The sequence below is a fragment of the Aulonocara sp. 'chitande type north' Nkhata Bay genome, linkage group LG10, assembly GCF_057382095.1.
Source record: "Aulonocara sp. 'chitande type north' Nkhata Bay isolate Kocher_YH1m ecotype deep benthic linkage group LG10, A_spYH_male_GT1.1, whole genome shotgun sequence".
In the NCBI taxonomy this organism is placed as follows: domain Eukaryota; kingdom Metazoa; phylum Chordata; class Actinopteri; order Cichliformes; family Cichlidae; genus Aulonocara; species Aulonocara sp. 'chitande type north' Nkhata Bay.
Genome location: NC_141353.1, coordinates 25,791,752 through 25,818,468, shown reverse-complemented (window position 1 = coordinate 25,818,468; position 26,717 = coordinate 25,791,752). Strand labels below are relative to the sequence as shown.

Sequence of the window (26,717 nt, the reverse complement as noted above, 5' to 3'; positions counted from 1 at the left end):
TTGCAGGAGATGACAGAGTGGCATAAATTGCTTGCGTATATATTAAGTGAGTTTTGCTGACCCTCTGCTGATTTCCTACTGGGCGTCTGTCTTTGCACAGAGCAGCTATGTAACATGTAAAAGTCAACCAATGAAGGAGCAGAGGGCACCACTACAACTATTGGGCAATGCTATAGCATTACCTCAGTTTCCACAAAACAAGACGGCAGGTGGCTGCCTGAGCGACAAAGCAGTGATTATCAGCACATCTCTGGGAGGCAGGCAGATACCGAGAAAATGACTGTTAACCAGCTTACGCTACATTTCCTTGGACGCCATGAATGAGAGATAAAGATCGCTGCATCTGCTGCACACATAGTGCCACATACAAACACTACATCTCTCTCACTCTCTCCCCTCACGCACACACAAACGTGCATAGACACACTCATGCTGAAAATGAGTCACCGCTCCACTTGCAGCACTCTGACCACAGTTGAGCCTTGACATTTTCTCATGCCTCCAATGTATTTACCAAAGTTCAGACAGGAAGGACACGTCTCTCACTTTTCCTATCATGTAACCCACTTGTAAACAAAGATGCTGATCAAAACAAAAAAATTAAACAACAACAAGGCAAAAAAAAAGAAGAAGCGTATTGTCTTTTTTTTTTTTCACGGTGACAAACCACTCAATTCCAGCTTGTTTTTTTCTTCCCTTTTCCCGCCTTTGAGCCGCCACTTTTGTTTCCCTTCATGTCCGCGTTGTAAAGAGAACTTCTGATGGGTTTTCAGAGGAATGAAGTATCCGAAACAAACAGATTTTTCACGAGAGCACAATGTCTCGCTGATACCACACTCAACAATGAGAAGAGGAAGAAAAACTTTTATTGTTTCGAGAAATACGCTCACATTGTTCTCGTTTCTAGACGTTACGTCAGAGGGATTATTCCGGGACAAGCTGCAACCAATTGAGCAAAAAAGTACATTCCTAACAGCTGATTGGCTAGTTTAATTAATTTAACAGATTAAAAAACAATGTATAATCAAGGATGCTGAAAAAATGGAAGTTTAAACTTTAAATCCACTGAGTGGAAATGTGTTATTCATCTAGCTTTAAAAAAGAACATTAAGAATATCAGTTATTTAACTTTTCTTTCATCGGGTGTCTCAGCCGCTGATGGGACTGCGGAGTATTTTTGACCTACACAAATATTTTCTCACAATGAAAGACCTCACTTGCTTTGCATCGCTAGTTTTAATGTTGATACTTTTGAATTTTATTCATCCGTTCTGAGCTGTCATCACTTTCACTGCCCCGTGTGATGACAGAAATCCGTCCAGAATCGAAGGAGTGGAAATTCGAACCATTAAATCTTTTACAAGATGCTTTTAAGTGTGCCCAACGATGTGCTTGATCCTGCAGAGACAAAGGTAAAAAGGTTACTGCTCTTGGACTGTAAACTGAACGCAGGAACACAGGCAGAGAGATTTATGCTTCTGTATTAACAGACCCTGGGTTGTGGACTTCCACCCCGGGCTGGAATAAGAAGCAGCGTGCAGTGAAGTCACTGGCTGAAAGTTTGGCATGGATGGGATAGAGGGAATTGAAAGAGACAGAGGAGTTTGGCTCCTGCGTCAACCACTGAATTAAAAAATAAGAAGAAAGATGACATGCTGCCTTATTTATCCATATGTTGCATATTATGGCATCTGTTTACAATTTATTTTATTTACTTTGGTGATGCTTGGCCCGGGTTGATTAACATTTTCTGCAGTGTTTGTTGTCTTCTGGAGCAGGGTTTGACTGGCACTCGGTGATGGCTGTTTGAAGTGAACACAGCCTCGGCTTTGAAGCTTGGGGGATGAAAGCAGAGCATCCAGATATGACTAGCGGATAATCTAGAAATGAATTTTGGCTGCCTCTGAAGGCGACCGACAGGCGACAAACATGTTTCTAGTTGTTGATTAAATGTTATTTGAGATTCAGTGATGCAAGGACATAAAACAGAAATGGAAACTCCTTAATACACATCAGGAAATAAGTTAAATATGTTTGTTTAATGACAACAAGCTGCGGATGTTGGTGACCGAGCAAAGAATGGCCTATCTCTTCTCTGAGACAGCTTCTTTTATTTATGAGTAATGCTGTTTGCAATTGTGGCTGTAATTAACGATATTAATCACTGTTTCCCAGCACGATCACAAATGTATCTCTTGAATCACTACATCTAAATGTGTTAAAAACCGCAGTCCTATTAAAAAAACAAAAACAAAAAAACCCCCAAAAAACCTTTAAAGTTTGCAGAAAGACAAGCAGACATCATTTGAAGCGCGATCTAAAAAGTTTTTTTTAAAGCTTTTAAAAAAGAGATATGTCTGTCTGCCTGTCTGCTGCAGCTTATCACAGATAAGTTTCTTAAGTCAATAGTTGACAGGAGAAAAACACTAATCCACACAATATTCCCTAAAAAACCTCATCTCAAATATAAATCCTTCTGGCAAGCGATAAAGTGTGTTTGGCTTTGAATTTTCTCTCTAAGTTAATAAACTTAATGTTCTGCATGCTAATCCTTGCCCATAAAAAAAAATCACATAAATGCAGGCTATTTGACAGAATATTCTAGTCACAGTTGCACCTTCAGAATTTTTTCATAGGGGTGGCCATATAGGGGCCACTAAAATGTTGGGGTGGCGCACCAAAAAACAGAATTTTATTATGCTGTTGTCAAATATAGGTTACTTGAAAAATATGGCAAAAAAGAGAGAAAGAAAATAATTATATGCCTAGTCAATTCCCTTGTATTAAAGTTGATATCACTGAAAATAGATACATATGAAAAGCAAATAAGTCCCAGCCATCGTTTCAATGATTGTCAGCAGAGCTGAGCAGAAGCAGCTTAAGATTCACTCCCCCAGAATGGGGTGGGGAGTCACTGGGAGCAAATTTCGGGGGGTGACCAGTGCCCCCCCCTTAGTGGCGCCCCTGCTTTAATCAAATAAATTCTTAAGGTGTAATTATTTAACTGAGGCTAACAATGTTTAAAACAGTGTGTGTGTCGTGTACTGTATACTATATCTAGAGGAAGAAGATAACACACACAAAAAAATTTAGACAAGCAATACAGTTTGTTTTTCTGGGTTTTTTTTAAGGAGAAAAAAACCAAAATGATTTTATATTATTACAAGAAAAAAAAACCCAAAGGAACCAAATCTGTTGAATCTGTTATCACGTTTATTGTAATTATAAAGAAAAGAATGAAATCCTTGCTTTGCAAATTAATCCCAATCAACTGGCTGATGAAGGTTCAGCAATTAAACTGCATTTCAACACTGCTGATGGACTGCACAGAAGGAAAAAAAAATGAAAGTGACTCTTAAAGCAGACAGAGATGAGCAGATGTAGTTGCTGAAAGCCTCTGTGCATGTCTCTAAAATACTCACAACTTACTGAACACAGTAATTTGACGTTTTGCAGATTGTTACCAACACTGACATCTACTGGCCAAATGTTTAAATGCAGACATGCGCTCAGGAGCTGGTGGAATCTGGTCCTAAACTTGTTTTGCTATCAGGGAATTTCAGTTATTACTTCCGTTCTTATTTATTTCTTTAAAATCTCAGTAATTATAAATAATAAATAATAAAGAGAAACGCGTTGTTATATGTAGTGTAAGAAGAAAAAAACGTAGGTAAGGTGGATACAAGATAAGATGTCTACTTGTTAGGGTTTTTTTTTTTTTTTTTTGGCAGCTGTACCCGGTGCAAAGGAAGCACCTTAAAGTTTGGGCAACGATCACTAAACCACACGGCTACGTTTCTGCGAAATCATACGCACTTAAACAAAACTACAGAAACGCGCACAGCACCGCTTTGCATTCAGAACCAAGTGGATAAAAGCAATGCAGAGTTTCTCAAGAAATTCTTTATCGTATGCATCATAACTGTAACGTAATTTCCACCTAAATGCAGACAAATCTTTAACAAGAATGTCTGACTCTTTTTTGAATGTGAAAAATAATGCGTAATCAACATAAAAATAGCTAAACCACATCACTAAAATCCAGTTATAATGACATCCATGTAGATTTTATGGTATTGTTATGCATGCCACACTGAAAAACTGGCGTCATTATAAAAAAATGTTATTAAAAAGACACAGGTAAAGAGGTAACAAAAACAAAACAAAACAAAACAATAGAAAATTATACTCACTGTGTAGCAGAATAACCTCCTTTTGTTTGAATTATTTGGATTTATCTTATACTCGAAATACATTATTATTGCATAAAACACAAAACTCGAATTAAATACATGTTTAAAAGCTAAGAAAAGCATTTAAAAAATTGTACTTGATTGCCCCTGCATACCTGAAGAAATGCACCTACCACTAAAATAATGTAATGTCTGGTTATAGGCGTTATAGTGAGGGATGAGACTATCCTGCAGAGTGAATCCTGCACAGAAAAGCCTTTGCTGTGGTCACAGGTGCTCAGTTTCAACGCACCATGGTAAAGGTGACTACTGTATGAGCCCTGAGAGCTCATTGGTCCTGCTATGAAGAGGACAAGCATGAGGTAACATTCCAGAGGCTGATAAGTCAACCCGAAAAACGGGGAGCTTATTTTAGGTGATGCTGCCATGATGATGATGACGATGATGATAAATTGCGTGCCGCGAGGAGCAAACTGCGCATGCGTGGAGGTAATGTTCCCAGAGAGAATTCAGCAGGGCTAGATGTTCATTCTTTGCCATTTCCGTTTCGTGATTTTTTCCCTCTTTAGTGTCATTTAAAGAATCAAATCTAAAAGCACGAGAAATGAAAGACAATAGAAGCAAGACAGAATACGTGTGTGAATAAAAGGAGGCAGGTGTAACGATGAAGCTGCACTACCCCAAGCAAGGGGAGGTGAAGAAGAGAGTGCAGCAAGGGTGGCTTGATGAGATGAGTCTCAGGGGTGATGTGGATACCACAAAAGTGAAAGGGAGGGTTTAAGAGAAGATAGTGAGACTTGCTATGATGTATGGCACTGATAAAATGAGAGGCTTCGCCTAAGATGTTCAGATTTTCATTGGGAGTGAGCAGGATGGACAGGATTAGAAACGAGTATTTCAGAGGGACAGCTCAGGTTGAGCAGTTTAGATATAAAGTTAAGGAGGTTAGGACGTGTGCAGAGGAGAGATAGTGGATAAAAGGGTAACAAAAGATGTTGAAAACGGAGCTGTCAGGCAGGATCCTGCAGGGAAGAAAAAAACAGAGGAGGTTCATTGATGTAGTGAGAGGGTTGGCGTGATAGAGGATGCTGGGGATAGGGTGAAATGTTAGCAGTCTAAAGAATATTTCTTTTGCATGACCATTAATATAGCGAGTGAAAAGTGCAATGTTTCCATCGGAAATAAAGCGGCTTAGAATAATAATTTATTGTCCCCTACTTGAATAAATGTACCTAATGAAAAATAAGGCTATGCGTGAACTTTGAGGGAGTCTCCAGCTACACTTTCCCCACTACTGCACAACTCTAGTGAGCACCATCTTGCTGTGTGACTGTGTTGTATCTTTGGCTCTGACGGGCTGTTGCTGCTGCTGCTTACGTGTCTCCTACGTACGTGACGCCGCACCACCTCCCTTCTCTCTCTCCTCCCTTCGTGCGGTGGACAGGCTCCTTCTCGGCTAGTACTGCAACACACTGAGGTACGTTATGTTTCTTCTTCTGAACCCGAGGACAACCTTCCTTTGAGGTATTTCACAGAAGCGATGATGCTGTCTGTCTGTGGATTCTTATACCAGAGACCAGGGGACTGTCCGCCTCATCCATCCTTTTAACCGGAGCTGGATGCAGGTCGAAGTTCAGGAGAGATGCTAGGCCTGCTCCTTTTAGCTTACTTGCTAATGTCTCGCGGTGCGGTCATTTGGCATTTCGCAGGAGACTCACAGTCAGTAGAGTTAATGAAGTATTTTTCATTTAGGTAATTAAGCCAATTTGGCAGGCTGTGAGCTTCCTGACTGATAACCCTGCTTTAATATAGCTCACCTTGCCCGCTGCCCACCTTGTTAGCAAGCTAATGCTAATCGATTAGCAGGCGAGGGCAGGGAGATGCTCTCCTCTCTGCTTTTCCTTTACAACCTCTTTTTTATAGTCCAGGAGGCCACTGCTGGTGGTGACTCTAGTAGAAGACTAGAGATTTCAAATTGATTTGATTCATGTCTTTACTGATGTCTTCTTTTCTAACGTAGACAGTGACTTAGGAGGTCCTGAAGGGCACTCATAAAGGAAGTGTGACATTTAATGAATGATCCTCCTCATGCTAATATTATGAAATCTGCGCGTTTTTATTCTTGAACTGTTTGTCTTATATATTAGCCTAAAATGATTTAGTTTCCCACTTGACGTATTTATAAGAGAGCTCGGTAAGCTCTCCTACGTGCGGGTTTGTCCTACCTCCATGTCCTCTACGGCCTCTGCCATTGTTGCTCGTAGACACGCGTGGAAGCCATAACTACATAACTACTCACAAGCTGTGTTTGTGCTGTAATCATTGGCAGAATCAACTCCATGAGGGACCCTGGGCAAAAAAAAAAAAAAAGTGTGTCTGGGACTGTACTTGTCAGTGTCATAATTTCCACACTACACACAGAAACTACTGGGTATACTAGTGCTGGAAATCCAAGTTAATCACTTTAGTAGTTAATAGCAGTCTGAGTCATTGATTCTCTGCTTTAGTATGGTTTTCTGTAAGTAGAGAAATAGATCCATGGGCTGGGCTCTCGTTCAGTTGGTAATCCAAGCTTGGGGCCAGTAAATAACTTAACTATTCGTAAATGTCCAATTGACATTAATATGATATTCCTGCTCCAGGTGCTTCCACTGAACACCCGGGTGGCTGGCTTTAGAGATGATTTAATAGTGAGAACATGCTAGGGATACATGTATATGGGCTGATGTACCAGTCTTTATTAGGGAAATCTGAGCCTTTGAGATGGAGGGGAACATGTTTGGGCTAAACAGATAGAAAAAGCATGTTCATATAGTGTTTTTCTAACATGTGTTATAACTGGTATGAAGGTGCAGTTGTTGATGAAGGGTGAGGCCGCTCATTAAGTACCAAGCCTGAGGGAAACAACGGATCAGAAAGGTTGAAACGAAGGAGTGATGTAGTGTTACAGTTCAGAGTTTATATTCTTATATAATACAGACCAGCTTTATTGCACTGGTACTCACTGCTCCTTTATTATTATTGTTATTGTTATTAATATTAAATTTTAACTAAGAAATTGCGTGAGCTAGAGTTGCTTTTCACCTGGCCAACATTTCTATCTACTATCAATATTAACATGTGTGTTATCAAGTACCCGTGCAGCTATTTATGATTGTACGTGAATCTGTTCTAATGACGAAATAGACCCCATGCTTTGCACAACAGGCACTTCATGAAAATGAAGGACAGTCAGTCACTCACATGCATGAGAGTAGGCAGTCTAGACGGTTATCAAAGGGGTCACTTTGCATTTCAGTCTGAGCCCTCTTTGTTCTCGCTCTCGCTTTTTAAGTTGCCTTATTCCATTTTAAAAACTTAAAATTTAATTTAGAAAATCTGCTAGCTTAAGTGTCAGAATATCCCAAATTTGACCTTAAATTTGAAGTAGTTTCAAGCAGAGTGACTGAAAGAATCCACAGAAGCATTCATACAATATAAACTTTAAATATGTCCATTAGAGGAAATGAAACGGTTATTATTGTTAATGTGGCAGTTGCATCCTAGCTGACCAGTTTGCTCTGAAGTGTGCATGTTTAAAGGAATGTAGTGCATGTAAGACAACAATGCATCACATCTATATGATTGTTCTTCTGCTGCAGTGTTGCCATTTCGAGCTCTACCTGTTTTAAAGCTGCAGTACTCAAGGGGTTGGGGGCGGAAAGAGAGTTTAAATTAAAAAAGATATTTAAAGAGATAGTTGCACTTTTTTCTGCCTTTGTTGACAATCCTGTTTTCTCATTTCAGATGATGGCTGTACCTCCCACCTATGCTGACCTTGGAAAGTCTGCCAGGGATGTTTTTACCAAAGGATACGGTAAGCACCACTGAGCATCACTTTATTCATAAGCTTTTAGTGTAGTCTACTTGGAAGGAAAAGGGTTTGAATCTCAATAAATCTCTGACAAGTGAATGCTGTGCCTCAAAAGACATCTGGAAACCTCCTTTGGGTCATCATGATACTGCATAACTGAAGTGGTTGCATATAGGTACAACAAATATTAAGTACTGGTACTTTGGTGGAGGTGAAGAAGCCTGGAAAACCATGTTTTAAAAAATTGAAGTTGAGGATTTTTAATGCATGTTACCTTCTGATTTTGAGGTTTTTTTTCTGTGTTTTGCATTAAAAAGGTGATTTGGAGTTCATTTTATTTTCACTTTTACTTAATAATCATTTATTAAACTGTTATTGTGTAAATCTTCTGTCACTGGAAGAATATTTTGATGGTTTTTTGCACTGAACAATTAATTTTGTTCTCTGAATAAATGAGAAGATTTCTTGGAAGCTATGATAAAACACTTCCCCTCAGAGATTGCGCAAAATCCAGCCACTGCACACAATGCAATATCAAATGAAAGTGATTGATTCAAACCAGTCACAGTCCTGTGTATAGCTTACCAGTAGAGGAACACATGTTGCACACTGGGCCTACAGTTAAACTGGATGTCCTTGGATTGCATTTGTGTAAATATGCTGCTATTCTCGGATCATTGCCAAACGATGTCCGTTGAGAATCTGGGGAATTCACAGTTCTTGAAGCTACTGATTTGTATGTGGCATCAATACTGAATTAATGCAAATATAACATTGATTGTAAATGGATAATAAAAAAAAAGCAGGCTCAAGTGTTTGGTTTGGTTTAAGAAAAAAGCCTCCCTTTTTTTCCTGGCAAGTGAGACTGACTGGTCAATGATTTTTTTTTAAACCGGCTGTCTGTGTAAATAAAACCCATCTTAGTTATTTTGAGTGTTATAATATTTTATGTGTTGCTTTTAAGTGTGTCGTAAGTTTTTACCGGTCCCATAAACTTAAAAAAAAGGATAGTCTCGAGGACTTTAACCCCTGTATATGTTGCCGTTTCAGTGAAGGTGGACTGCAAAATCAGTCGAGAATTTAAGTTACGTTATGTTGAGTATGGCTGGTGAATCAACTGACAGCTGTAATGCCAAACAGTGCCATGAATTGGGTCAGTGCGGCCCACCTTCTGGCTATTATTCATAACTAACAGCAACTAATGCTTTTAGAAGATTGACATCAAATCAATGCACGTTAAGTCAGTGGCATATAAATCACTTAAAAAGTACTCTGGTGGCTAATGAATGGGTATTTCACAGACCAGAATCAATATCTTGATTTAATGTGTACTGAATTTTCAGAAAACACTCTTTAAATAATTATTAGTCAAAATTTTGCTTGAGTACCACTAATAGTATAGTAATTAAAGCAGTTCTTATCCTGAGATGCTTGTAAATCTTTAAGAAAGTTGTTCCATAAGCAAGACTGTTTCAGAGTGTTGTTTTTTTTCTCCATATGGTGGTATAGTTACATTGTTGTACATACTGTTGATCTTTTGAACCATTTTCTGTTTCAGGCTTCGGGCTCATCAAGCTGGACTTGAAAACAAAGTCTGAGAATGGACTGGTAAGTCGTCATTGGTCATTATCAGATTAGCAGGGCTGCCAGTTGATGCCACAGCAGTACTATCATAGCTTAAGACCATCCTGGCTGTTAAGTAGCTCATTATCTGATCTTTAAAATGTTGCTAGGATTCATTGACATCTTACCTCCGAGTTAAGGGAAATGGATTTTTTGACCTTGTTCATGCACCTTCAGCATTTTTGGATCTAGTTTCTTATCCAGAGTGCTATCACTGCAAATATAGTTTGGACCTGGACCATAGAAAAGCATTTTATTGATAGATTTTACTAGTATTAGTTTTGGTGTTCCACATTAACAGAGTTGTGGGTGTCATCTATCATCTGCAGGAGTTCATCAGCACTGGCTCTGCCAACACCGAGACCAGCAAGGTAGCTGGATCTTTGGAAACCAAATACAAGTGGGCAGAGCACGGACTGACCTTCACAGAGAAGTGGAACACGGACAACACTCTGGGGACTGAGATCACCATCGAGGATCAGGTGATGTGCTGTGATGGCACAAGAATGAGATATAGATTTCTGCTGGCAAAAGAATCTGTGATTTATAATCAATCATTAAAATTGAGGCTAAAAGCTTATAGACCAAAATTTCAAGATGTGCGATTTAAGATGCTTTTACACCATAGCGCTTTTTGTTTATTTTTCTTCCTGTCATTCTTTTAAATGTCATTCTTGCCTTTTTCACAGTTGGCTAAGGGCCTGAAACTTACATTGGATTCCTCCTTCTCGCCAAACACCGGGTAAGAACAGCTGCATTTTTGTTTGTTGGCTTTTTTGCTGTAGTAAAGCTTAAAGCAAATGGATGCAAAAACTACATTGCAGGAATGCCAACTGTACAATCAGTGAATTAATATATGTAATGTCTATCATATGAAAACAAACATCCACAGCCTCATGTATGGGTGCCCAGCTGATTGATGCATTTTAATTTGCAACAATAAAAGAGGTTGCTGGGAAGTAAAAGGGCAAAAAGAAATGTCAGTATCATGGGGCACTGCATAAGTAAACTGCAACTGGCATGTTGAATTTCTGCAGGAGTGCCTGTGATGGTGCAGTCTACTCAGCTACAATAATTTAATAAGGGACATTAGGGCTGGGCCATATTATACCGTTCACGGTAATACCGGTATAATGTTAGGCAACGATAGGAAAATGAAATATCGCGATAGAATGGGAGTAAAACGCGCATGCGCAGTGCCTTTGTTTTCATACGCACATGGCCGATTGTTGAGTGAAACAGATGAACCAGAATTGGTTTGTAAAAATGGTGCAACTTCAGTGATGTGGAACTGATTGGGTGTTTGTCCGTCAGATACACGACAAAGCACATTTTTTTGCAGAACATGCAAGCGGCCGTCGTTATTGTCGTATTTGTCGGACTAAGATGCTCTTAAATCTGGGAGTAATCTGGGTCCTAAACTCCGTATGCTTCAGGTCAAACAACACTGCAGCATCACTGAGCGTTAAAAACTGTCTAAATTCTTTCATCTTTAATAAAACGATCAGCATTGCTGCTTTACCAGGTGTAACTATAAAGTTTAACTTCCAGGCATCCATGAAAACAAAAGTTATTACATTTAACGGAGTTAGAAGTTAGCAGGAAGCTAGCGGAAGTTAGCTCGCTAGTTACCTAAGCATGATATAGCATGTTCTGACTGAGAGATTTCTGAAAAAAATCAAACGTACAGCTCTGCTATCACTTCCAACATAAATGAAGACAGGAAACTAAACAGCAGTGACGTTTGTAGGGTTACTGAAGTTGGGCTAGCTGGTATATAATGATGTGCTACGTGATCGCTAGCGACACAGCTATGTTAGCATAACATAAACAGTGAAGCTGGAGGACCAACACTAACACTTTTCCACTTATAAAAGTTAACGTTAAGGTTCTTCATGGTTAGAGACAAATGCAATCGCATGGCAGGATGCTGTAAACGGACCAAACTTCAGTCAGGAGAACAACTGAGATAATCCATCCACAATACGAGGTTAGTCATTAATATACTGCAACAACATGGGAATAGAGCAGCTGCCAGAGAATTCAACATTAATGAATCAATGGTACAAAAGTGGAGGAAGCAAGAAGAATGAGTTTAATCAAGTTTGATTTATCTGACTGCTTTGTTTCGCTTAATGTGCCTTATAATCCTGTGCACCTTATGGTCCGAAAAATACGTACTGCACACTGCAGTTTAATGTTGCAAAGCACCTCTTTTTAACTTCAGTGGATATTATACATGGTTATGCTCAGGATATGTCAGCCCATTTCTACTGGAAATGCCTTTTGGTTAAACTTTCAGCAAGGAATTTGCATTTGCACTGTTACATTTTTATAAAGCTTTAATGTACATAAAAACCAGCTTCTTGTTTAAGTGAAAATAAATGGAAGGTTGTCTTTTTGCGCTAGTAATGTTGTGGAGTTGTATTTTGTCTCGCATCAATTATATCGTCGGTTATATCGTTATCGCAAATTTTCAAATATATATCGTGATAAATATTTTTGGCCATATCGCCCTGCTCTAAGGGACATGTTGTAAAAAGCACTAGTTCACCTGGTTTGTGATAAACCAGTTTTATGTTTCATGCTGTGAGACAACAATGTCAACCTGTATTTTTTTCCCCTGCAATCTCCTGGCAGCAAAAAGGGCGGAAAGCTCAAGACGGGCTACAAGTGCGAACACATCAATGTTGGCTGTGACGTTAACTACGACATCAACGGCACAGCCATCCACGGCGCAGCAGTGGTGGGCTACGAGGGCTGGTTGGCTGGCTACCAGATGACCTTTGAGGCTGGCAGGAACAGGATTACCCAGAGCAACTTCGCAGTTGGATACAAGACTAATGAGTTCCAGCTCCACACAAATGTGTAAGAGATGCTGATATGGCCTCCTCGCCTCATCTGTGTGCAGTTTTAGTAATCTTATGAAGCTTGTGTTATTGCAGCTACGTTGCTGTTGATTTGATTTATTTAATAGAAATTCACATTTAAAATATAAGGAGTAAAATATTACTGGAATAATGATGTGTCTGATGAACAAGCCACACTGAAACATTCCTGAATTGGCATCAAGCAGTATACAAGCTTACTGTGCAGGCATGCTGTGTGTATGTGTGGGATTTTATTTGAGTCTTCGTGGATAAAACACTCGGACGTTAGGTGAATGCTTCTGTCCTGTTGTAATGGACATTGTAAGTCAAAGGCTAAACGTTTAAGTTATTAGTGACTCCAGACCAGTGCATGGCTAGACAAGAACTTCCAAAGCCCTCTTTTTTTGTCCTTGTCTGGATGATTGACTTGTTGCCTGTTTGGCACTTTGCCTGACACCCAGGTGCCTTGCGGTTATTTTTATACACAGGTGATGGGATTTACTACCTTGCAAGTGAGATGGAGTGAGTGTTTGGCAGGCTTCAGTGAAAATGTAGCACGAAGTGGTGTCAGACGGTGAGCAAGAGGGAGGGACAGGGCACGGTGTTAGTCATGGTTCCTGCTGTGCCTCTGACCGAGCCTGTCTGAGTCTGCTTGTAAAGTGGTTAATATGAAGTCAGACAAAGTATAGTATAGGCTTTACACCAGTCACAGTTCACTCAACTGTGGATGTCTTTGACATGCAAGAAGTTTATGAAACACAAACTCATAATTTAATGTCACCTCTGTGTAGCAGCATTAAATATATTGCAAATATCTTTTTCCTTAGAAACGATGGTACCGAGTTTGGTGGTTCCATCTACCAGAAGGTGAATGACAAGCTGGAGACGGCCGTCAACCTGGCCTGGACTGCTGGAAACAGCAATACCCGCTTTGGCATCGCTGCCAAGTATCAGATTGATCCCGACGCATCCTTCTCTGTGAGTAGTGTGTAAACTGAAGTGACTTAGATCCTTCTGTGCCAGGGTTACTTTATTGCTGCACTGTTAGACAGGTGTATTGTTGACCGTTTGATAGGGATCTGGTAATGCAGGTATATATATATTAGAAAATGCACTGTGTCATGCAGTGCAGGTGCATGGTCTTAAAGAAATGCACTCATGCTAAAGAGGAGTGTCTGCAAGTGAAGGTTTGGACTAATTTAATCGTTAATGCCACAATTCAGGTCTTATGTCTCCCCCTTCTGGCAGTGAAAATTACACAATCACTGTATGTCTTTGCTATCGATTGTGTTCTGTAGTCACCGACTTTCTTTTACTCTGAGCATCAGATACTCTTTTTGAATGCTTCCTTGTTTTTTTTTTATTTTTTATGTTTTTTCCCCCAACACTATTCCCATTCACTGTTGCTCACCCTTTCTCTTCCATTAAGACAAACCAACCATTCCTACCTGACCTGAAATGCATCATCAATGCAAAGTGCACTGGCATGGGAACGGTGCCACAGACACCATATTTCAAACTAATGTACCTGGCGCTGATCATCTTAATCAGTTTTGTCTGACTTCTTTTGGGCAACAGCTTGACTGTAACAGATGTTTATTTCCTTATAAAAGCTGGAATTCCCACTCGAAGCAGAGATACTTAATCTGACTGTTTGTTAGTGTACTTATCTGCATTATTTCAGCTTCTATTTTAATGACAGTGCCACTCATAAACATTTTAATCTTTTAACTGGGTAAATGTTGCGTTTCTAAGAGAGTTTATAACTACTGCTCATTTCCAACCCATGTGGCTAGTTGGTATTTTACAGACATAATGCGTAAATACAATTTACAGTTTTCATTTTCATGAACGCCCCTGTGCATTATAGACACAAAAACCTGCTGAAGAGAAGCTGTTTTTACTGTACTGTTGCTTTTTTTTTTTAGGGCTATTAACTTCTTTGTTTAGTGAGTTAAAAAAAACCACATTGTAATGTGAAGTTCTGTGTTCATCTTCTATGTATAATATTGATCTGTGGTTCCCTCACAGGCTAAGGTGAATAACTCCAGCCTTGTGGGCCTGGGCTACACTCAGACTCTGAAGCCAGGTGAGTGAAGTCTCTGCAGACGTTAGGTGTGCTTAAATAGACCTGACTCTGTTCACAAAGACAGTTCAGTTATTATATTAGGTTTCATCAGGGGAAGTGCACATTCACTTGCACGAATATTGGATGGAAAACATCTGAAGTGTGTGTCCACGAGCTGTGAATGAATGAGTTCACTCAGCAACCCTTGTAATGTTTAAAGTGTTAATGTATTTGTGGCTTATGTGTTTTCCTAGGTATCAAGCTGACACTTTCTGCTCTCCTTGATGGCAAAAACGTCAACGCTGGCGGTCACAAGCTTGGTCTTGGTCTTGAATTCCAGGCATAGAAGGATGGGGGGGAAAAATCCTTCCAGTCCTCAAAACACACATGCATCCCCCACCAAAAAGATCCTTTATTGATTAGCTCTCCTTCACAAATCCCCGTGTCCCCTAAAGATGTTGTATAGCTGGAAGCAAGACAGCATAAAGGTCAAATTGTTCTTGCGCCAATTTACCACTTTTTATGGACCATTTCTGGGAACATTATATTTTGAAATGAAAGAGCCCACTTTAGAACAAAATTAGAACTGTTGGAACAGAAGGTTTTATCTTGAATTGTGTAGCTTGCAAGGGAAAAATAGCCTTGAGTACATTCAAGTTGGCCTCACTTTTTTTCGTTCATTTCACAACATTCGTGCATAATGCTTTAATTTGTGTCTCTGCTTTCCAATGCAGTGAAAAGGGAATCAAAATAGATCAGCCCGAAATGCAAAAAGGTCTCAGCACAGTTAGTCTCTGCAGTTTAGTAGTGGCCACCAATGGTGCTGTTGAATAGCACCAGCAAGCGCTCCTCACTCAAAAGGCGTAGTGATGAATTCATTTTTATTTAAGCACGTTGGCACTGGAGAGTCCTAGTATCTGTCTTGATATATTGTACAATGGGAAGGGTTAGTTGTCCCTGGCGTAAGCAGCTGTGAGTAGCTCAAAGAGACACTACAACCCGACGTGTACATTCTGTGTTTTTGTCTCACTTGTCTTTTTGTGTCTGTGCATTTGGTGTGAATCATGTCTTTTGTTACAAATAGCAGAAATAATGTTATTTTATTGATGGTCTTACATAGTTTAATGCACCTGAAGTCTTAGGAAGGGAAAAGACTTGTCAATTCTTCCTGGTCGAGCAAACAGGATGCAACCCATCACGCACACAGCCGAACTTCTCTGGGTGAGAGCTAGAGTGCTTCTTTTGAAGAAGAATGATGGCCAGGAAATTGTAGTCTTCCACAAATGATTATGGGAATCATGCTTAGTGTACTTGGCAGTATTGTCATTCCCTGAACTAAATAAAGAACATCTTGAACCGGTTTCTGGGCGTATTTGTTCTCCTGTCTTTTGTCGCATGACCATAACTTGTGTGATCATAATGTCTGCCCACATGAAAACACTCTTGAACAGACAGGTGGGTAATTTATTTTTACAGCTGAAAATGATTTGGATGGGAGCACATGACTCATTGTTACTGATAAATGTTTGGTTTATGAAGTGGAGAGTTACAAAGATCTAACATCTTCCACATAAACCTTCTGACCACTCACGTGAAATTATTTGAACATAAGCTCACAGCTCTTCATTAGATAAACCTATTCCATTGGTTAAGTCTAGCCAAAAATACGGCAGCATTCTGACCTTTATTAGTCCCACACGTGGGAGATTTCCTGTGTACAGCAGAAAGTGGGCAGTGCAAAGTTGCGTAGCAAAAATGAAAAACACTGCAATAGGATAAGATCATAAGAACAAGATACTGTATACAATAGAATAAAATGCAACATTGTCAGAAAAAGAGAATTGCACTTAATGTTATTGCATGTGTGGATGTGTGTGTTTGGTCAGCTGAAAAGTCCTTGTTGTGGAGTCTCACAGCAGTAGGAAGGAAAGACCTGTGGAATCTTTCCATCCCACATCGTGGGTGCCGCAGCCTGCCATTGAAGGAGCTGTTCAGTGCTTTCAGGGTCTCCTGGATGTGGTGGGCAATGTTTTTCAATAGGGATGACAGCTTAGCCACCATTCTCCTGTCACTCACCACCTCCACAGGGTCAGAGAGCATCCTAGAACAGAGCTGGCCCTCCAGACCAGCCTGTTCAGTCTCTTCCTGTCCCCAGCAGAGATGCTGCCGCCCTAGCAGAACACACCGTAACAGATGGCTGAGGCACAGAGTCATAGAGGGTCTTCAGGAGTGGGCCCTTCACTCCAAAAGATCTGAATCTCCGCAGCAGTTACAGCCTGATCCTTAATCAAGATGACCTGTTGAAGTTCCCATCATGCATCAGAAATGTTAAGGTGATTCAAGTGATTCAAGTTTGAATGTGTTATGGTTGGTTGTAGCAGTGGGTTGGTTTGACTATTTCAGAAACTGCTGATCTGGGATTTTCCCTTAAAATATCCAGTTACGACGGTTCTCTGGGTGAAAATGTTCTGTTGCTGTTAGAAGAGAATGTCCAGACTGCATCGAGCTGATAGCAAAGCAACAGTATCTCAAATGACAACTGAGATACTGCCAACCAGGTTATGCAGAAGACCATCTTTAAACTCACAACATGCTGATGGAGATGGGCAACAGCAGCAGCGGAAGACCACCTCAGATGCCACTCCTGTTGGCTAAGAACAGGAACCCGAGGCTACATTGCACACAGAATCCCTTTGCACACAAAGGAAGAGGGGAAAACGAGTGATGAAGAATGAGTTGATTCCTGTTGCAACCTTTGAATGGTATGATTGGAATTTTGTGTAAGCAGCAGGACAGCATGGCTCTAGCATGCCTTGTATAAACTTTGACCCCTTAGTATCATCTGGGCATCATTTAAACACATGACCAAAGTCTGCCCATGTTCTGATGACCATGTCAAGTAGGATATTGCACCATGTCAGTAAGTTCCGAAGAAATAAATAAAGAGGTTCTGGAGACAAAAGGGGATCCAAGCCCTGTACTAGTAAGGCATACCTAATAAATAGGCCCAACGGTATTTTTTGTCTTTTTAAGCATAATTATAACAAGTGTCACATAAGATGAGTAGACTCAGTCTAACGTACGACGCAATTACTACATTCTGACCTATATTTATCGAGGTAAATTACCCTTTATCAGTGAATGGAGAAAATATGTGAACTCTACTATTAGCGGCAAATTATATATGTTTGTTATAAGTTACAAGGTGACATAACATTAGACGGACTAATATTCATAGACTAAGCTCACTTCACTTCAAACTTCACCGCTCACAACTGATTCGTACACTCACACCGCCCACAAACTGTGTAAGTCCGCACTCAGCCACGCCCCTTCACTCACGCACCAACATGGCGACATGCGGAAATATGTGGCGAAGCAGAAGAATTATTTTTGATCTTTTTCTGACTATTGTTCTCCAGCTCTTGGTGAGCAGCTGCCTGTCGGCTCCTTTGGATGGAAATAAAACACAAGGTATGTCGTACTTGTTTGAAGTATCTGAGACGAAGTTTCCTTTAAACTTAGCCACAGGGTTTACCCCTGCTCTAGCTAGTTGGCTAGCTCGTCATGCTAGTATCCGCCTTGTCAGGGGAAAAATAAGGCAGGTAACAGGCTTTCTCTGTTTCGGAAAAATGACTTAGTCGTATTTTAAAACTCTCGCCTTTACCCTGGCACTGAAATGCGATTCGGCAAAAATGATTTCTAGTTAAAATATGTTATACGTTGAAGACAGTGCTAATATTTCTTTCAAATAAAATTAAGCGTTTCAACGTTAAGCTGCAAACATAAATTCACAACATTAGCTTTGCTTAAGTTTCACTCACAGTGCGTCAGAGTCTTTTGACAGTTTTGCGGTCATAACAAAGTTATTGAAACCATCAACAGGAAGTCATATTTTCCTTTATCTCCAACCTCTACCACATTTCAACTTCTGTATGTTTATAATGGATCTGTATTGTTCAGTTTTACCTAGTTAAATATCTGTTTACCTCATAATATAAGACAAGATTGTATTGTTTTTAAAGCCTCTATCAATAGATGCTCTTCTGAGGGTTAATGAGTTATGGCGGTCAGATAAACTGACATGTTCCAGATGTACCACCATATATCTACACTGATTATTAACCCTCTGTCAGTGAGTCAAAACCTCCTGACGTAAGTAAAGGGTGTAATATTTCAGTCAGTGGCAGGTATTGTTTTGCCTTGATAGTCTTTGAGCAGTGCTACAGCATTCTTTTGGTTCGCTGTGTTCTCAGTTTGTTAAAAAAACCATGTGATTGGACTTTGGAGCTGTCAGGATATAGGTTGTTGTCTACTCTTGCCCTTCCCTTCCTCATACTATGATGGTGTGCAACAGACAGCTTATTTCAAGATGTGCTGCTGAGATAAAGGTGTCCTAATTCAACAGAGGTGTTGTTGTCAATTTGAATTGTTTAACATTTCATCCTGTTTTAAATGAAGTTGCATATTTAGCCGAAATAATCTAAAACATCTCTGTGGGTTTTAGGATTTGTGCTATGTCACTGGAAAACAGGATGTTAAAGAAAAAAAATTGTAGAGAGGGAGGATGACTTCTGTTTGATTAACCTGCTAAATATTTACTTGCTTTAAATTGAAACACTGTACGTCTGTCACATGGTTTTAATGCAAATTCATCTGGAACAGGATGCCACATTATCTTTTTTTAATTATAAAAATGCTTAATTATAAATATTAAGTCATTTGTCAACTGCTTAAAAGCTAACGTTATATCACAGTGTTAATGCAACAAAGCTTTCCTGTTCAGAGATTATATGGGTCAAGGCCCTTGTATATGAATAGACCCTTTCTTCACTTGGGGATGGCTTACTCAGTGCCTCAAGTCCCCAGTGTTCTCCTCCTGTCACTTGCTAAGCAACGCCTCCCAGTCCCAGAGGATGAAATAAAGTCGACACTTGTTGGGTGAATGGTGTCACTGAAAGAGGAAGGCTGGCTGATTGCAACAGATTCTTGACAATTTAAATACTTTAAAAAAAAAAAGAAAAAGGAAAAAAAAAAAGCTCAGTTCAAAACATGTCCCTTTTTCTGCAATGCTAAATAAACAAAGGTCTTTCAGTTTAAGAGTGATGATGTTTTTATACTGATTATACTGTTATACATGTTAATCTAATCAGTTTTCATTTTTATTAGTTGGATGGCAACGATCCCAGTATATGTTATTGTGGTCAGCCATTATTGTTATTATTATTATTATTCATCATAGTGTGGCTGCCGCCCTCTGTGGCACGAGCAGCTTGTTTCAGAAATATTCCACCTTTTCTGTTGGTAGAGTCACATTAACTTTGAATGGAGAGACCAGCCTTTCTTACTTTTTTTGCTGTGACTCTCCTTCCTTTGGGCCAATTTTCTCCCAAAATGTTTGTCCTACAAACACCGTTGTCACACCAAATTGACCAGGACAACTGTGCCTACAAAACTAACATATTTCTGTCGCTGCACCTTCAATGGTTTTGCAGTTATTTTCAAAAATGTCACAAAAAAATCTCTCAAACCCCTCCCCATTCATGTGTATTAGAGAACTAGAGGAAGACAGGTAGAAAACCTAGACTGAAAAATATCTCTTTAATCTTCAGCTGTAACCACAATTTTCACCCTACAGCCATCATTTTACCCTCAAACTGTAGCCACGCTTGCCTTTTTTCACACGAGCCCTTACTCGAAGCCCAGAGATGTGTCATTTTTGAACTGGAGCCATTTGTTTCAGAGAAATGCCAGAAAAATCAGTACAGGTGTTACAATAACTTTTTGAAATAAGCTGATTCAAAGTCTTGTTAACATCACAAATCTCACACATTCATCAGTGCCTCATCAGGCAAGTTGTAATAAAATTTTTACCAAACTAATAGGTATTAAAACTAAGGCTGCAACGATTCATCGAGTAACACGAATAGCTCAATGATTTTGCTTCAACGGTTCATTTAATGCATGGCTTTTGTCACTTAGTTGGCAGCACGTAAATGTGAGCATTCACTCACATTTGTAACTTTAAATAGACCTGCAAAAGAAATGCATTTAGAGCATGTGTGTCGATAAAAAGTATTCCAACGTTAACCCACACAGCCTCTAGTTTTAAAACAAAAAAAGACAACAGCATCAGTTAAACTATGAGATCATCATAGTGTAATGTTGAGTCAGAGTCTACAAACACAGCAAAGAGACTGAGCTGTTAACCAGACGGTGAGCTCAGGTGGAGTGAAGGAAAATGTTTTTCTAGCCTTCAAAACAGCACCACCTTCCCTTAATTGGGAAAAAGCTGGTGGGAGTCCTTCATCAAACCACCTGATCAACAGATTCCAATGTGAAGAAAAGAGAACTTTGGCATTATTTTGACAGATTTAAAGTGAAATAATATGCAATATTTCTATTCATGATATTCGATGAATATTTACAAATATGAAAATAAAAGCTTTGTTTTTGCAGGCCAATAAAAATGTACATGGGCCACTAAAATTCTGAGCTGCTGATCTGGTCTGTTCAGTAGCACAAAATTTTGCAGTGCACAGGTGAAGAATGCCGATTAGCTCGCTTCTCTTCATTGCAGCCAGCACATTCTTCTTTAATGACTTATGGACGCACAAACTGACTCACTGACTAGCATACTTAGACATGCAGACACATAAAAACACATACACATGAGCACACACCAACTATGTCATTCAGGAGATACAAACACCCACATCCAGCCATCTGCCATGACCGGTTGTGGGTGAGGGGTGGGAGATAGTATAAAAAAGTTCACAAAATCTTTAGAATTTTTTTTTCTTTATTATCTGAAGTTTTTATTTTTCGCTGACTAAAACATTTTTTTTTTTTCACAACTAGTTTTAATTTCCAGTTTGGAACACAGATAACTAAAACTAAAGTTTTTATAGTTTTCAGTTCAAGGAAAAAAGCTGTCTCAAAATGAAACCTTTCATTGATAAAGCTAGTTTGCAGTGAAGGTTGTACGTTTCCACACAAACAAGCTGCTGCTCAGTACAAATGTCCCCTTATGAGCTTCTCTGTGGCAGCTCAAGGGTTAACTGGCTTGCTGAAGGGCTTCCATACGTGGCAGTTTCACTTGAGGTGTAGTTGTGTGACATGATTGAAATTCATGTAGGAGCACCAGCTGTCACAATTTAATGTTCATTTTCAATATTTTTTTTCCTTTTTAAATATTTTGTGATTGAGACATTTATATGTCTTCATAATAAGAGATAAAAAGTGTAGTTGTGAAACTGGTTGGCAAATGCTAAGAAAACAACGTTCTAGTTTTCTAGGTTTTTGATGGGCAATAAATATTTTGGTTAATGAAAATGTTTTATGTTTAAGTGTTTCAAAGAACACTTTGTCAGAAATATGTTGTAATGCAATTGTAATGTATGTAATGTGTTGCGTTGTTATTTCCTTTGATCCAACAGTGCCCACAAACAGCACAGAAACTCAACCTCAAAATCTTACTTGGACCACTGTGAAAAAAGAAGCAACGGTGATACAGTCTGCACCAACTGATCAGAATCCAACAGCTGCAGATGTTTCCAAGGATCCTGTAAAAAGTGATGGCAACAGCTCCACCACAGCAAAGCCAAAAGTTCGTGAAGAAAGCGACATCAAAACTCAGACTGTTCCAAAACCAAAAACAGGTGAGACTGTTGTGTTCGATAGCTCTGATAAGCAAAATGACGGCACCAAGAACACACCTGCTACTGCTGAAGCAACAGCAGCAGCTCCTGAAGCAGACATTAAGTCTGATCCAGAAAATGCCAAAGCCACGATCGAAACGAATGAACCAACAAAATCTGCAACGGACGAGCCGGATGAGTTCAAACCTCAAGACAAACCAACCCCAACTACTGACGAGGACAGTGATCAAGACCTGCACATGGACACTGATGTTAATGACATTGATGAAGATGAGGATGATGATGACTACAGATATGGTGAAAACACTGAATTTAATGAAAAGCAAGATAAGACCAGGGTGACTCAATATAAGGAACAAGACAGCTACAACACAGAGGATGAAGACTCCCACTTCTTCTTTCATCTGGTCATACTGGCTTTCCTGGTGGCCATTGTCTACATCACATACCACAACAAGAGGAAGGTGAGTGTCGGCCCGACAAAAGCTATCCGACAGCAGGATGTAGAGGTCAAACAGACGTAGGAGTCTCTGATACAGGCTGCACAGCACAGGAATCACTTCTTCATCCAGATCAAATAGCTGAGGAAAAGCCAAATGTGTTCTGCAGACATTTAACTTGATGCAGAAACGTCTGTGTGTAATTTGTAGTTATTTTTTTTCTTATTTATGTAGTAAAATTTGTATTTCTATAAGGAAGTTAGCTTTTACTGAATAATTATGTTAACATCTTAGGTCTTGCTCAAGTTGAATTGATGTATTTTGTCACCCAAAAACTGACGTCTCCAGCTGTTTTTAATGTTTTAACCTATTATAGGTGGAATAATTGAGAATCAGTGGAATAATGAAACATAGCCATAGAAATTAAAAGGTAAAATTTAACACGATCTGTGGCTTGAAGGCCTTATTGTGTTAACCAAGGAAGCATGAATACCTGAGATTGTTAACTTCTACTAATTTGCATTGTCAGTTAATTAGACTCAATAATTAGAAGTGGCAAAGTGTTAAATAAATTAAAATGAACCAAGTAAAACTACTTTGAGATAATAAAACAACATCAGCTTAATTTCGCTATTCGTATTGTAGAATATACCATGATCATACACTGATCAGGCGTAACGGTATGATCACCTGCCTAATATTGTGTTGGTCCCTCCTTTCCCGCCCAAAGAGCCCTGATCCATCTCTGCTCGATCCCTGAATGGATTCACTGAGCTTTAATATCACTCTGGGTTCTTAGCTAGGTTAGCGTTGGCACGTTTGCAAAGAGCCAAAGATATAGTAGCAGCATAACATAGTTGTTTCTTTTCCAGACCCAGTTTGCGCTTAACCATCGCACTCTCACCCTTTGTCAAACAAAAATAAAAGTAATGTTCGTATTCACATTGCAGACTGTGTCACTATTTTCCTCCTCTGGCATATGAACTGAACTTCAAACTGAAATCAGCTGATTGTAGCACGATAAGCAGGACTGATAGGCAAGCAGACTAACAACTCAAAGGAAATGAACTGGGAACTGGTTCTCGATTCCCATCCGTAGACCAGGTCACCTTCGTCCATTGCTCCCTGGTTCTGACGCTCACTTTGGTGGTGCTTTCTTCCATCACAATTTGCCACTTGTCAAACTCTTTAAATCTTTATGCTTGCCCATTTTTTCCCGCTGCATATAAGCACATCATCTATTAGGACAAAATGTTCGCTCACTCCCTGATAGATCCCACCCACTAACAGAAGCCATGGTGAAGAGATAATCAGTGTTATTTACGTCACTTGCCAGTGGTCATGATGTTATGCCTGACTGGTATAAGTAGCAGATTTATCTTCTCCCATATAAAGTCAGATTTTATTTCTGAAAGGCTTCAATCCAGTCTTTATGCAAACTTTTATGGTGACTGAGGTGCCCTGAGGCAACTACTGTTGCCACGTGGCACTAAATAAATACAGTTGAATTGATTTGCTTTTTCTCCTGCTCTTTTCAGATCTACCTCCTGGTACAGAGCCGGCGCTGGAAGGAGGGTCTGTGTTCCCGCAACACTGTGGAGTATCGCCGCTTGGACCAGAATGTCAATGAGGCCATGCCATCCCTCAAGATGACCCGAGACTACATTTTTTAATCTAGTGGAACAATATAGTAGGCTTACGCAGAGCCAGTTCCTGGTCATTTATAGATAAGATGCTGTGCGTTGTTATGGAGCTTGATTGATGCTTTGTCTTGCTTTATAGGCCAATAAGAAATCAGGGGATATGGTAGTTGGGGGAATTTTTTTTTAATGGCCCTTTTTGGTTGTCTGAAGAGATAATCCTATTAATATATTCTTATTTGTTATATTTTTAATTGTCATTGCCATTAAGTTAATAATTTTGGGTTTCTTAGGGGCTTTATTTTATTTTTAAATTTTTTTTTAGTATTGTTTCAGCCTTACCGTTCCTTTATACCTATTTTTTGTTTTCTCTGTTGCATATTGTCTTAATATTTCTAACACTTTGCTTAAGAGTTGCAAAAATTACATGTTAATTGAACTTTTAGGCTGTAATGTGATCGTGAACTAATAGAAGAGTTGAGTATGTACTCTGAAATTAGGAATGAACACCTAAGTAATTGCTGTGGAAAGCATGACTACCTTTCATATTTCAAAAATATGCAAAAAAGTGCAATGAAGCAGAAACTGTTAATCAAATGTTCCTATATATTAAGTTATTCCCTAAAAAACAAAACAAAAACAGAAAAGCCCTTCTACTCTTAAATTGTCTCGGTTTGACATAATGGGGCAGCTGAATTAAAGATATCCATTCCAATATATGTATTGTTTGATATAGAAATAATCACATAACATGTTTAGTTATTTTTTCGCATATAGATAGAGAAATACAATTTTCATTGGACCCTGAAAATGAGCTTTTTACAATCACTTTATTGCCAATGTTTCTGCTTACACTATAGATGAAAAGTAGTGGCAGTTTTATTACTTTTCATTCATTTTTGGCCATCTTGGCTACACATTAAGCATTAAGTTAAGGAGCGGTGGGCGGGGCTTCTCTTCAGGTGAAAGATAATGCCATGTGTTTAAGCCATTTAAATGAGGATGGATGTGTGTATCGTGCAGATGATAAGGTACTAATGTATAAGAAAGAAATGTCTATTGCCAGAAATCTTCTTTTTTCTTGATCACTTTATATTTAACTTGTCTTAATAACATGCCTGATTTACTCCTACTGCCCAGATTTTGCTATGTGGAAATCTTGGTGCTGGCCCTCTTTGTTTTATGACTTCGGTGAAGTCTCTGTCAAAAAAACCATCTTCACTGTGGCCAGTTGTAAAAACAATGTTTCCTCATGTCCATGCAGAACTTTTCACTTTTCCTTGCCTCCTGTCAGGGTATTTTGGTGGAATTAAGTTAATCAGAAATTCTGCACCCTCTCTATGACCTGTTCACAAAAGCAAAAACACAACTTTTTATTTTTTCTCTTTCCTATGCGTCGCAGCCACATTTTTCTGTCTGTCGTTGTCTCATGCCTTCAAATGAAATGCCACGACTGCCACTTGAGTCTGCAAATGTATCAGTCTCGCAACGCCTTCTGTCAGTTGTTTTCAGCTGGTTTTGTGAATATACAAGCGAGACAGTGGATATATATAGATTTGCACTGTGCCGTTCAGGTATGCTAGTTAAAATATGAAGGGACGAAGGATCAACACTGATCTCGCAATCAACAGTAGAAACTGTACAATCTTTCTCGCTTTTTTTGGTCAATAAAGCACAAATTGCGTAAATCTTTGTAATTTTTCTGACTCATGTTTCATTTAATCCTCTGTTCATACTCTGACATATTTTTGATAAGGAAAAGTTTTAATTTAGTATTCTTGGGTGATCTGCCTTTTTATGTGGCAAATGCCCTTTTTAACTATGTTGGGATCACTAAGAGGAGAGGATACTTTGATCTCTTTTGATCCTAATAGGCTTACGTGTTGTATCTTTTGATAATTAAAAGTCATAGACTGAGCTGATATTGTTGCAGTTAAAAAGTTATTTTGCTAAACAGGGAAGTGTTAATAAAAGAAATAACCAAAAAGAAAACACCGTAAAAACCACTGCACTGGTGTACAAAAGCAGACTCTGTAGCTCAGCTGCTAATTTGACCACAAGGAGGCAGTATGCACACAAATAATTGAAGAAGACCAATGCTGGAAATGTGTTCTTCACTTGTCAGATTTTCTGCTCTTTCCCTCACCAAGTTAAATTTTGGTGCCTGAGCAAATAAAAGTGCAATTTCATAATTTGATTTCCCTGTCATTGTGACACAGGTAACCTATTCATATCACTAAAGAGAACATGAGCAGAAAAGTTCCCAGATTCTTGCAGAAAGGAGATAAAGTGAGCATCTGCATCACTAATGTGCAGAAAATACCACTAAGAGGGGGAAAAATTAAGAATTTATTGTGGCATGTCTATTT

The 26,717-nt window shown here is 39.2% G+C and overlaps 2 protein-coding genes across 3 annotated transcripts; both read left to right on the top strand.

Annotated features, from left to right (window-relative positions):
• Positions 1-5,553: 5,553 nt before the first annotated feature.
• Positions 5,554-15,967, top strand: vdac1 (voltage-dependent anion channel 1). 2 transcript variants are annotated; one of them, XM_086309276.1, is made up of 9 exons: positions 5,554-5,670; positions 7,980-8,049; positions 9,605-9,654; positions 9,999-10,151; positions 10,359-10,411; positions 12,310-12,537; positions 13,367-13,517; positions 14,571-14,628; positions 14,862-15,967. In XM_086309276.1, the coding sequence occupies exons 2-9, from the start codon at positions 7,980-7,982 to the stop codon at positions 14,951-14,953; spliced, it is 855 nt and encodes a 284-aa protein (XP_086165402.1). In that variant the 5' UTR covers positions 5,554-5,670; the 3' UTR covers positions 14,954-15,967. The 2 variants fall into 2 exon arrangements, with proteins under 2 accessions (XP_086165402.1, XP_086165403.1); XM_086309277.1 differs by lacking the exon at positions 5,554-5,670 and adding an exon at positions 5,693-5,717.
• A 1,956-nt stretch (positions 15,968-17,923) lies between these two features.
• Positions 17,924-26,036, top strand: lg10h5orf15 (linkage group 10 C5orf15 homolog). Its single transcript, XM_086309275.1, has 3 exons — positions 17,924-18,081; positions 22,047-22,732; positions 24,247-26,036. Exons 1-3 carry the CDS (start codon positions 17,958-17,960, stop codon positions 24,379-24,381), a joined length of 945 nt encoding a protein of 314 aa, XP_086165401.1. The 5' UTR covers positions 17,924-17,957; the 3' UTR covers positions 24,382-26,036.
• The last annotated feature ends 681 nt before the right edge of the window (positions 26,037-26,717 follow it).

Bases quoted from the DNA above. Each gene is read 5' to 3' on its own strand.
- vdac1 (XM_086309276.1), top strand. From the start codon at position 7,980: ATGATGGCTGTACCTCCCACCTATGCTGACCTTGGAAAGTCTGCCAGG. The intron at 9,655-9,998 runs GTAAGTCGTCAT...TATCATCTGCAG, and splicing joins CAAAGTCTGAGAATGGACTG to GAGTTCATCAGCACTGGCTC. The intron at 14,629-14,861 runs GTGAGTGAAGTC...GTGTTTTCCTAG, and splicing joins CACTCAGACTCTGAAGCCAG to GTATCAAGCTGACACTTTCT.
- lg10h5orf15 (XM_086309275.1), top strand. From the start codon at position 17,958: ATGGCGACATGCGGAAATATGTGGCGAAGCAGAAGAATTATTTTTGAT. The intron at 18,082-22,046 runs GTATGTCGTACT...TTGATCCAACAG, and splicing joins GGATGGAAATAAAACACAAG to TGCCCACAAACAGCACAGAA. The intron at 22,733-24,246 runs GTGAGTGTCGGC...TGCTCTTTTCAG, and splicing joins CATACCACAACAAGAGGAAG to ATCTACCTCCTGGTACAGAG.